Below are 13293 nucleotides of genomic sequence, written 5' to 3'. Positions count from 1 at the left end.
AAACAAACAAAATGATCGTGCTTACTTGCCAAAGAGGTCAGCTGAAAATGTGCACCTTCGGTTGGCCACCAGAACTCAAGCGCCGGCCATGGTGATGGTGTGGGCCGCCATAACAGCCGATGATGAATCGGCCGATGGTTGCTCTCCGCTCGCATCAGAATAAATGTCGAATATTATCGCGAAAATATTCTGGAGGGTGTATTAAAGGCTTGGGCACGCAAACATTTTGGCCACAGGTCTTGGACATTCCAACAGGACTCAGAATGGTTACAAAATGAGGTTCCTCGCTTCATTTCCAGCGCACAATGGCCACCAAAATCTTCGGATACCAATCCGTTGGAATATTGTGTCTGGAGTATTTTGGAAAGCAAGGTTGGCACTAAAAAATACTAAAGTGTCGATCACCCCAATCAAGCGCTTTGATATTTTATTTGAAGTTTTTAATTGTTTGCTTGGCCAAAGCAAGTGGCATTTCTAGTTTTTTTTTTTTTTATTAATTTACAATTTATATTCATTGTTGTTGTTGTTAATTTGGTGTTGGTTTTGATAAGTTGGTTTTTCGGGGTTTTTTTATTCGAGTTTATTTCTTTCAATAAATTGGTGTTCAATAGATTAATGTTTTTGCTTTAACATTTCGGTTTGTGGTTGTTGTTACTTTTCTTTTGTTCTAGGGGGAAGAGGGGATACATTTTGTCACCTATATATTTTAGTTTTGGTTTTTTTCATTTAGGCAGTGTAAATTTTTTACAATTGTTATTTTTTCCTTTTTATTTGTTTTCATTTGTTTCAGTTTTAAATTTTACTTAATCAGTTCATTTCTTTTGGGAGAACAGAAATTAAAAGATAATTATTAGTTTAAAAAAAAAATAATAATAATTAAAATAAAAAGAGAAAAAATAAACGTTCTAATTAAAAAAAAAAACTCTTTTAAATGTTTTGGGAATGGAGTGCTTGACATATTTTCTGTAAAAATCCCATATCCTAGAATTGGGCTTCAAATGAATCCATATTTCCAGAAATTCTTAAAAACAAATTCCAATATCAAAGAACCATGGTACAATAATTACAAGGTAGGGCAGAATGATTAAATATGAAAAAATGAATCCAGAATCTAGAGTTTTGTTACTTCAAATTTACTAATAACAAGTAACAAAGCTGTAAGTTCGGCCCGGCCCTTCACCATTTGGAAAGATTTAGGCAATTTTCAAAAAAAAAATCCGTTAAAAATTCTGTTAAAATCTTAAAAATACAGAATGTAGCCGTTATACTAGAGTCTTTACAACGACGTGGACCTGCATAGGTAACTTTTGTCATAAGTCATTACAAAATTCAAGGCGAAACTCGAAAAAAATCGGTTAATAATGTAGCTAAAATCATCAAAATACCGAATATCGGGAGGTACCATATTGGGGCTATACAAAAACGTGGGCCTGCAAAGACAATTTTCTGTCATAGGCTGTAGTATCCATTACGCATTTCAATTACCAATTTTATAACAATTTCGGTGAATAATGTCGCTAAAATCATATAAATACCGAATATCGGGAAGTATCGTTATATGGGGGCTATACAAAAACGTAGATCTACATGCAATGTTCCGCCACCGGAGCTAGAACCCACTTTAATTTCAAATACCAATTTTTAGACAAATCGGTGAAAATCATCAAAATATCGAATATCGAGAGAGAAAATAATAAATAAAAAATTAATTTCTTTATCTAATATAGATAAAAATATTGGTATGGGCAATATTACAAGAAAATCGAACATTTTTAGCCAATTTTATGGGAAATCATTCTAATTTCATATTCATCTCAGGTTTCTGGTTGAGAAAAATATTGAGATATAGCAAGTTGTAAAGAATCGCTGGCTTGTTTCGCATGTTATGACAGATGAAAAGTATTGAAAGTTGTGACGTTTTGTGAGTGAGGTACCAGAAGGAGTCCACAGATATATATCATCTGCAAAAATGTTTGGATATGTGGAATTTGAGGAGAGTTGGATGCTTGTTTCTCTTTCTTTAAGCGTTTTGTTTTTCAAAATCCTGAACCCTATGTGGGGGAAATAGTCCGATCACTACCATCTTTATAACAGATATTGTGTTGATGTGATATATTGAGAAGTGCCAAGTCGGAATGGAATCGGACATTTATTTCGCATTTTATGAGCTTCATGAATATTCAAAATTTTGACCCTTTGTGTGGGAGAGGTACCAGAAGGAGTGCACCGATATATCCCATCTTCGCAGCAGATCTTGTGTTAGTAGAAATAATGGGATGTATGAAATATGAAGAGAACCGGATGCTTATTTCGGATTTTATGATTTTATTTTTTTATGGGGAAGAAGTTTACCGATATTGCCCATCTCCGAACTCGATCCAAGATTGATAATAATATTACGATGTACCAGGTTTGGATCAAATCGGATGCTCCCTTCGAGAGTTATCGTGCGCACCTGCCAGCCAGACAGACAGATAGATGGACATTGCTAGATCGACTCCAAATGTCCTGAAACGGATTTGGTCCAAAGAGACCCAGGGTCTAAAACCGTTATTATTTTGATGAGGCACGTTCTGTCCGTATCAAATTATATATGCCCTATATCGCCATGTGGCGGAGTGTATAAAATAAAAAATGCAATATTTAATGCTTATTTGACATTTTTCTCACAATTATAAAATTTAAGAGAAAATCGCAAAAATGATTTAAGCTTCTGCAACTCCTCTACCTATACTACACTTCTATTGAATTCGTCGTACTTTTTTCATGCCTTCAGTCTAAAAATGAGATTGAAATAATATATATCACAGATTCACAGATTTATTATTCATCATTACCTTAAGAATTCGTCAGATTTTCTTTTTACCAAAAGAAAACCAATTTGTCAACAAAGGATTTGAGAAAAGACATAAGACATATCTCGTCTTCATTGTACCATGATTGCATATACATATTAAGAAAGTTAACCCGACAGAAAGCTCGATTACAAGCATACCGATACATATTTATAGTATCATGGTCAAACCAAACTAAAAACCGAGTTTTTGGACTACATGTTTGAAAATTATCGTCACACTCCAACTCCACAATATATATTTTTTTAATTTGTACTTTAAAATAAATTGTTTAAACTCAAAATTAAAAAAAAATAAAAAAAAAACAAAAATATTGAATTATTTTACTTTTCATGAGTTATGCTAAATTGTTCTATTTTTGTTTCTGTTTCATTCATTTTCTTAATTTGTCGAGGTAATTTTTTTACTTTTTTTATTTCATTAACAGTAGTTGCTTGCTTTGTTTTCTTTTTGTTTTTGGTTACATTTCTTCGTTTAAATGAAGTTGTTGTTGTTGTTTTTCAAGTCCCGGGCTTTTATTTCACTAGTACTTTTTATTTTGTTAATTTATTTTTTTTTTGTTTTTAATTTTTTAATTCGGTTTGTAGAACATCATAAAAAAGTGTATTTCAGTCCCTTAAGTTGTTTTCTTTTTTGTTTTTCATTTGTTTGTTCAAAATTAAACATAATTGAGATATATATGTATATTATTCGGTAGCAAAAAAATTATTATTTGGTGGTTGTGATAATATTGTGTTTTTTAGTTTTTTTTAAGAAAATATAAGATATTGCTCCTAGATCTTCTTTCTCTTTGCAGTGAGTTTCAAGGTACACAAGCTGTTGCATGATTTTGCTTAATTTGTTTGTTAATTTTTGTTTTTGTAATTTAAATAAAAAATATCCAAATAAAAAATGTTGAAAATTAAATAGTTATTTAGCGCTTAGTTTTAGGAAAGATTTTGAGTTTTTTCTTTACGAAATAAGATTTTTGAAATTTTTGTGAACACGAAACCTACCCGAAAGAAAAAATACATCTTCCAGAGGGTAAGAAACAAGACAAATTGAAGCGTTTTGGTGGCAACCTCCATAGGTCTGAGTACGAACGATTCACACAGGAGTAAAATGAAAAGAAAAAATTACATTCTTTCCAAAATCTTGCTTAATTCAAATCATTAAAAAGCATATCAAAGCGGAGTGTCTTCAAAACCTTAGAAATTTAATTATCTGGAAGAATTTTAATTGTGTGAACGAAACCGGCAAATATAAACATGTTTTTAAATTCGTAAAAAATGGGCATTGAAAATCCAAAATGTCTTATAAAGTGCGGTACTGTTTAAGAGAGATTTGAATTAAAAGTACAAAAAAAAAGTTTTTTTTTTTTTAATTCTAGAGCAAAATATCCCACAGTCTCTCAGCGGATGTCGAAAGAGTTTTTTTTACCAAACTTTCGCCATATGTGAAATAATTGTCAAAATGGGATGGATTTTGCTATATCCGGTTAAATTCAGCCTAGAAGCAAGTACTTCAAATGTGGTGAAAATTTGTTAAGATATATATTTTTTCGATTATCGACTATGATATCTCTCATATATTGGTCTGTCCCAGAACTGCAAGAATATCAAAGTTTTCACTAAGAAAAAAACAATTTTTCCTTTAAGACTAGTAAATTTTTGAAGGTACTGGAACAGAGCATATATATTTATCCGATTTCACGTTTATTTTTCAATAAATGGACAATATCAGCTCAGTTGGAGTGGAGCCGAGTTCCACCAAATGGAAACGCACGTCCATTTTTTATACATTAAACCTGAAATCGGATTAAGGATTTACAAGGTGAGGTGAAAAAACTTTAACCAACTTTAGACTGTTGTCATTTCGAAGTCACTCGTCCGACAACTGTTAAAATTATTCCAGTGACATCTCAGTATATTGTTTACAAGCGTAAAAAAACATTTTGGTGAGAATTTTCGGAAAAAAAATATTCGTGATGGAATTCAAGCGTGCGATTTTTTATATTTGGCTGGAAAACCAAAGTCGCTATTCTTAGAGCAGTTCAGTATTTAAATGTGAATAAATCTTTTGTATCTCGTACCATTGCTCGTTACCGTGATACTGGTCCGACGTCACGGAAATGGACGGAAGAAAACAGCAACATCAGCAGAAACAGTTCGAAAAGTAAAGAAGCGACTTGCTCGAAACCCGCGTCGAAGTGGCCGAAAAATGGCTCGTGAGCTGAACATATCGCAATATTCCATTCGGCAAATATTGAACAATGAGCTCGGGGTAAAGCCATTGAAATTCCAACAAGTGCAAGAACTTACACCGCAACTGAAAGAAAATAGACTCAAAAGAGCTAAAGAGTTGCTTTGCTTGGCCGAAAGTGGTAAACTACCGTATTTGGTTTTCTCGTCTCCGATGAGAAAACATTCGTTGTCTAGCAGTTTGTAAACGAACAAAATCATCGTGTTTACTTGCCAAAGAGGTCAGCTGAAAATTTGCACCTTCGGTTGGCCACCAGAACTCAAACGCCGGCCATGGTGATGGTGTGGACCGCCATAACAGCCGATTGTCGCTCTACGCTCGTATTAATCGAGCGTGCCATCAGAATAAATGCCGAATATTATCGCGAAAATATTATGGAGGGTGTATTTATTAAAGCCTTGGTCACGCAAACATTTTGGCCGCAAACCATGGACATTTCAACAGGACTCAGCACCATAGCACTCAGCACGCGCCACCCAAGAATGGTTACAAAAATGAGGTTCCGCCCTTTATTTCCAGCGCCCAGTGGCCACCAAAATTTCCGGATACCAATCCATTGGACTATTGTGTCTGGAGTATTTTGAAAAGCAAGGTTGGCACTAAAAAATACCAAAGTGTCGATCACCTCAAGCAAGCGCTTCGCCGGGAATGAGCCAAAATACCGCAGAGCACATTTTAAATTGAGGACATCTTCTACTCTTTTGGACCTTTTTAAGTTTTCGAGATCTGTAAGGAACCTGCAAATTGTTATACCACGCTTGACTCCTCTGTTGGAAAAATCCTTCTATGTAAGAATTGCTCGCATTTTCAACAATCTGCCACCTAATCTTAAGACATTCAATTCTTCCCTAAAATGTTATAGGCGTAAATTATATGCTCATTTCAATATTGTTTAAAATATATTCTTGTGTTAATTTGTTTTTTTCCTTGCATAGTTGATTTATCTAAATCTTCAATGAATTGTGATTCTTGCTAATCTTTTTTTTTTTTTTTTGTTATTTTTTTTAATGTTATTTTTAAGATTAAGGATGTTATGAATAGTTTTGAGTAGTCATGTATAGGAGTTCTTGGAACCATCAATCAATTGTTAATTTTATTCATTTTTTGTTAATTTGTTTTAGTGTTTAATTTTAAGTAATTCTTTTAGGATTAAGGATATTATAATTAATTTAGAGTAGTCATGTATAGAAGTTTTTTGAACCGTCCATGGCCCTGTTGGCTAGGTTTCTGTACTAATTGAAAATAAATAAATAAAATAAAAATAAAAAACATACGGGCAGCGTGTGACGGTTTAATTTGCCATTTTAAGCCCATAATTCGTGCCAAAGGTGACCAATGCCAACAAATCTAAACTTATTCTAAAATTTGATGCTATTTCCGACAATTTTTTGCTTTCATTCAATAAAATTTAAAAAAAAAATGTAAAAATTATGGCACTTGACTTTGTTGCAGTTTTTTTTATCTCACCCTGTATATTTTACACACATGAAATACCAAAAGATAAACTCATCATCTCTGATCTGGTGGGGCATAAAAAATGACTGGACTCGATTAGCCTACTTTCAACATCAAACATCATTTACATTTCTCATTTCTCAAAAGTGGTGCATAAAAATCTGCTCTACCACCATCAAATTTGACTTTGAATATTGTTATTCTTTTGCCACATGGTATAGCGCCAAGCTTTGACATGCTACTTATTGGTCTTCCACGTATCTCCTGGCATATGGAACATTTCTGAATAAATATTATAAAAGTTTGCCATTCAATTTTAATATAAATGGAAAATATTTGGAATTTTTTTTAAATTAAATTAGCTGTAGGAGGCTGCAGAGCGAAAGGATTCTGAAAGATTCTACCACAGAGAAATATATGAATTTCGTAATTGTTACCCCTTCGTTTAACCAATTTACAATTCTCCAATTGAGGGAAATAAAAAACAAAAAGCAATTTTAATTTTTAATATGTTTTTTTTTATAATAACAAACAATTTAAAGTAGAAAATATTTTTATCCTTATCAAAAAAGAGAGAGAGAAAAAACAAAAGTAAATTAAAAAGAAACACTTTAAGAAATTAAAAAAGAAAAGAAGAAGAAAAAATATATTAAATATTTGTTATGGTTTTAAGTTCTTTTTTTCTTTCTCGATTGTAAATATATGTATGTACTGAAGAAAACAAAATCTTTATATAATGTTGTTTGTTGTTTTTTTTTACAGAAAAATAAATGATTTTTGTTTCGCACAATTTATGAGTTCCTTTTTTTACGTTTTTTGTTGTTGTATAACTTATAAAGATAACATATTTTTTGTAATTACTTTTAACAATAAGAAAATTTGATAAAAATTTAACATAAAAAATAATAATAAACAAAATGTTATATTTTGAAATTACATTCTGTATTGTTTTCTTCTTTTTTCGTTTTTTTGTTTTTCTATAATATAAATATTCACTTAAACATACATTGGATGAATTTAAGGTTTGTTTTTTTAAGTTTTTTTTTTGTATTATTTTTTTAGTTTACTTTAGAATTGTAACTGTTTTTTTGTTGGTTTTCATTTAAACTTTTTTTTGTATTATTTATTATTGTTGTGTTTTTTATTGATATTGTTTTGTATTTAGTTAAGAAAATTTTACTATTTTTGTTTTATCATTACTATTCTATGTATGAAACATATGTGTATGTATGTCTGTGGGTGAATATCGAAAAGTAATGTTGGCATATTTTCTTTCAAATGTAATGGGTGCTCTGTTCAAAAACCTTCAAAAATATATAAATGTTATCCTGATTTTTCCTTTATGATACTAGCAGAGCTATTAAATTTTTACAGTTTCTCAAACAGAGCTACGTTTTCTTTCTAAGAGTATTTACAAAATTGTGTGTCATATCTTTTGAGGAGATTTTAATTAAATTAACAAAATCTTTAAGATTTTCAAAAAAGTGTTTTTCATTTATCTCACAATGTCAGTTGATTGTATAACAGGGGGGAAATAAGATTACAAATAAAATTTTTGCATGTTTTCGCCCTTAACGTATCAATGGAAAAATAGGGTATAAAAATCCACAACATTTGAAAAAAAAATATATCGATACATTTTCCTTTTTTCAATTTTCACCCATCTATGAAAGTTCTATGGTTGATTCTTTTGTTATTTGATTGTATATTACAGGTTATTTTGTTTTAATTTTATTCATAGTTCATCATTATTTTTATTTAATATTTAACAGCAGTTTAGGAGTTGATTTTCTTTTAAGTTTGTATTTTGGTAATGTAAACTTTTATGGAAAAAATTTAATGTGGCGTTGTGAGTGGCGTTCCATAGCAATTTTCTAAAGAAACAAGGCGCAAGCACCTCTGCTCCCTTGACATAACGTTCCTGGTTTGTTTTTTTTTTTTAATAACATATTTTCAAAATATTTAACATCTCAAATAGCCCATCCATCCGTCCAATCACCACCTGTGGTTGCTGCTCCATTGTTGTTACTCCTGTTTCGGACAATGATAATAACATTGGCTTTTTCTCCTCTGATTCTTTATGAAATCAATTCTAAAGTTATTATTAAATTTTGTTGTTGACATTTCTTTTCCTAATATTCTTTAGCATTCTGACAATAGTTAACATTACTTTTAGTATAATTTTTTTCTTGTTGTTGTTTTTCTTTACTTTCATCTTCTAAATCTAGTTTTTTTTTAAATGTATGTATGTGTGTGTGGTCGATTGGCATTTCAAACGCCATTTCTTTTATCATCATTATTTTCCTTTTTATATAATAATTTTCAATTTTGTTAATAGTTTTTTTGTTTAGTTTTTATTTTCGGTCCTCCTTCCTTTCCTTTCCTCCTAACCCTTGCCTTTGATAATGTTATTATGATGGCTGCCGTTGTTGCGGCTTTTGTTATTGTTGTTGCTGGTTGCAGGGGAATTGCAGTTACAGCTCCCTTTATGTTTGCACTACGACATTGGCAAACCCTGCACATCCATCATTTCGTCCTGGGGCGATGGACGTGGTGGGAAAGCCTGCAGATGGGGTGGTGTCGCCCGGGCATACATGCCTCGCTGGGCGGCAGCAGCTGCCATGGGATATTGGAAACGATAGGAACCATCATGTGTTTGTCTGGGAGTACGTCTAGGTGAACGGGCTGGCATACGATTAGCTCTGTGCATTTCTTCTAATATAGATGGCGCTACATAAGTAAAACCCTGTAGATGAGAGAGAATAAAAGAAATGGTATTATTTTTTGATAATTTTTAATTAATTAATTAATTTTTTTTTGCAATATTCAAGATACAGGGTGAGATAAAAAAACTGCAACAAAGTCAAATGCCATAATTTAAATTTTTTTTTTATTTTATTTTAGAATAAGTTTAGATTTGTTCGAATTGGTCACCTTTGGCACGAATTATGGCCTTCAAACGGCCAATGAAACCATCACACGCTGCCCGAATGTTGCTCTGCGGTATTTTGGCCCATTCCTGGCGAAGCGCTTGCTTGAGGCGATCGACATTTTGGTATTTTTTAGTGCCAACTTTGCTTTCCAAAATACTCCAGACACAATAGTCCAACGGTATCCGGAGATTTTGATGGCCATTGTGCGCTGGAAATGAAGCGAGGAACCTCATTTTGTAACTATTCTTGGGTGGCGCGTGCTTTGTGCGATGGTGTTAAGTCCTTTTGAAATGTCCAAGGTCTGCGGGCAAAATGTTTGCGTACCCATAGCTTTAATACATCCTCCAGAATATTTTCGCGCTAACATTCGGAATTTATACTGATGCCAAGGTCTATTAATACGAGCGGAGAGCGACCATCGGCTGTTATGGCGGCCCACACCATCGCCATGACCGGCGCTTGAGTTCTGGTGCCCAACCTAAGGTGCACATTTTCAGCTGACCTCTTTGGCAACTAAACACAATCATTTTGTTTGTTTACAAATTGCTGGACAACGAATGTTTTCTCATCGGAGACGGAGAAAACCAAACTCGGCAGTTCGCCACTATCGACCAAGCGAAGCAACTCTTAAGCTCTTTTGAGTCTTTCTGTTGCGGTGTAAGTTCTTGGAATTTCAATGGCTTTTCAACGAGCTCATTTTTCAATATTTGCCCATTTTTCAATATTTGCGAGCCATTTTTCGGCCACTGCGACCCGGGTTTCGATCAAGTCATTTCTTTACTTTTCGAACCATTTCTGCCGATGTTGCAGTTTTCTTCCGTCCGCTTTCATGGCGTCAGACCAGTATCACGGTACGAGACACAAAAGATTTATTCACATTTAAATGCTGGAGTGTTCTAACGATAGCCACTTGTGGTTTTCCAGCCAAATATAAAGAAAACACAATATCACGCTTGAATTCCATCACGAATAACTTTTTTTCTGGAAAATTCTCAACAAAATGCTTTTGTATGCTTGGTAACAATATAATGAGTTGTCACTGGAATAATTTTAACAGCTGTCGGACGAGTGGCCTAGAAATGACAGCAGTCTGAAGTTGGTTGTAGTTTTTTTATCTCACCCTGTACTTTTTTAACTACTATTTATTGATTACAAATTGAATAACTTGTCCCAAATCCTCATATAAACCTTTATTTTCTAAAAACAAAACAAAATTATACATTCTTCTTAATTAATCACACATTTGATATAACAAATTGACCAATTATTAATACTAAATTAATAATTACATGATATATCAGCTCTCAATTGCTGAAGTAGTTATTACGTGTATGAATGTGTATGTGCGCTATTGTTTTTTTGTCTGCGAGTATCGAAATTTCAACTCAAGCGTAAGCCTTGAGTTATTAATTCAAAAACCCCCAAAAACAAACACACTTGAACAATCGCTCCACGCTGCTACAGCCACAATTTTTAACTCAAGGTAATTAAAACCTAACCCAAAAAAAAACAAAATTAGAAATAAAAATAAAGTCAGCCAATAGCCAGGGCTTAATGAAGATCAAAAAAGATGAAGAAAACTGATAAAACACTTAAACTATTATGGTTTCAATGCATAACAGAAAAATTACAATTGTAATTTTGTAGTTAACACGAAGGTCTTATTATTTTAGAAATATTAATTGATTTTTGAAGGCAGAATGCTTCAAAAAATTTAGGACCTTTTTAAGGTTCTTATAGAAAAATTAAATTTCTAGTGTCTTTAGTATAGTCTTTCTTTTTTGGAAGACTTCCTGCGCGGTCCTCTCAAAGATCTTCTCTCAGTAGAAGGCCTTGTATTGTTCTTCTTTATTAAAATACTCATTTAGAGAACTTCAAAAATAATATCGAAAATAAATCGCCTATTTAATTTCAACATTTGAACACTTTTAAAGAAAATAGTCCAATACCAGTAATTTCTAAATTAGCGAGGCGACTAGTATGGAACCCTAAATTACAATTTATATGCATGTCTAGAGACTCCCTAACTCTGGGGTATAATACGACGTGTCAACCACTGCTCAAGGCTTGTAGCTTGCAACGAAGAATTGCGTAGACCTGGGAGGCTTGGCGAATAACAGACTTGATTGCCTCGCTCGTTTAAAAATTAAAAAATCGACTTTAAAACAACAATAAAACTCTCCAATAATTTGATGGTCCTAAAATTAGTTTAAAACTTTGGGCCAAAGCCGCTCAAAACGTGGAAGGAAACATCAAAATACCCAGTGCTGAGATGTACAGGGTAAGAAGAAAGAACCGCAACCAACTTAAGACTGCTGTCATTTCTAAGCCACTCGTCCGGCAGCTAAATTTTTCTAGTGACAGCTCATTATATTATTTACAAACGTACAAAAGCATTTTGGTGAGAATTTTCCAGAAAAAGTTATTCGTGATGGAATTCAAGGGTGATAGTGGATTTCTTTATATTTGGCTGGAAAACCATAGATGGCTATCGTTAGAGCACTGCAGCATTTACATGTGAATAAGTCTATTGTGTTCGTACCATCGCTCGTTACCGTGATAATGGCAGTGTAGCCCAACATCAGCAGAAATGGTTCGAAAAGTAAAGTAGCGACTTGATCGAAACCCCACGTCGCAGTGACCGAAAAATGGCTCGTGAGTGTGAGCATATCGCAATATTCCATTCGGCAAATATTGAAAAAAGAGGTCGGGGTGAGGCCATTGAAATTCCACAAAATGCAAGAAGTTACACCGCAACAGAAAGAAAATAAACTCAACAGAGCTAAAGAGTTGCTTCGCTTGGCCGAAAGTGGTGAACTGCCGAATTTGAATTTCTCTGTCTCCGATGAGAAAACATTCGTTGCCCAGCAGTTTGTAAACAAACAAAATGATCGGGTTTACTTGCCAAAGAGGTCAGCTGAAAATATGCACCTTCGGTTGGCCAGCAGAACTCAACCGCCGACCATTGTGATGGTGTGGGCCGCCATAACAGCCAATGGTCGCTCTCCGCTCCTATTAATCGACCATGACATCAGAATAAATGCCGAATATTATCGCGAAAATATTCTGGAGGGGATATTAAAGCCTTGGGACGCAAATATTTTGGCCGCAGACCTTGGACATTCCAACAGGACTCAGCACCATCGGACAGGACTCAGCACGCGCCACCTAAGAATTGTTACAAAATGAGGTTCCTCGCTTCATTTTCAGCGCCAAAATACCGCAGAGCAACATTCGGGCAGCGTGTAACGGTTTCATTGGCCATTTGAAGGCCACAATTCGTGCCTCAATTCGAACAAATCTAAACTTATTCTAAAATGTTATGCTATTTCCGACATTTTTTGCATTCATTCAATAAAATTAAAAAAATTATGGCATTTGACTTTGTTGCAGTTTTTATACCCTCCACCATACTATGGAGTGTATATTAACTTTGTCATTCCGTTTGTAACTCCTCGAAATACTCATGTCAGACTCAACAAAGTGTATATATTCTTGATCAGCGTAAACTTCAAAGTCAGTAGGCAGGTTAAATTCGTAAATGGGCCATGTCCCTCCCTATAATCGGTATTTTGATGTTTTTAGCGACATTATTTACCGGAACTATTTCAAATTTAGTATTTAAAGTTTGTATTGGATACTACAGCCTATGCCAGAAAATTGTCCGTGTAGGTCCACGTTTTCATATAGCCTCATATAACGGTACCTCCCTATATTCAGTATTTTGATGATTTTAGCGAGATTATTTAACGGAATTGTTTCAAATTTCGTATTTGAAGTTCGTAACGGATACTACAGCCTATGACAGA

The 13293-nt window shown here is 33.6% G+C and overlaps 1 protein-coding gene across 1 annotated transcript in view; it reads right to left on the bottom strand.

Moving 5' to 3' along the window:
- Positions 1-8236: 8236 nt before the first annotated feature.
- LOC131801249 (ribosomal protein S6 kinase beta-2-like) overlaps positions 8237-13293 on the bottom strand; it is a 37876-nt gene continuing 32819 nt past the window's right edge. Inside the window, exon 9 of the mRNA XM_059119688.1 lies at positions 8237-9297. Coding sequence (XP_058975671.1) covers positions 9049-9297 — 249 coding nt within the window. The 3' untranslated portion in view covers positions 8237-9048. The remainder of the gene's footprint in view (positions 9298-13293) is intronic.

The sequence above is a fragment of the Musca domestica genome, unplaced genomic scaffold, assembly GCF_030504385.1.
Source record: "Musca domestica strain aabys unplaced genomic scaffold, Musca_domestica.polishedcontigs.V.1.1 15, whole genome shotgun sequence".
NCBI classification, from domain to species: Eukaryota; Metazoa; Arthropoda; class Insecta; order Diptera; family Muscidae; genus Musca; species Musca domestica.
This window is presented reverse-complemented; position numbering and strand designations above follow the sequence as displayed.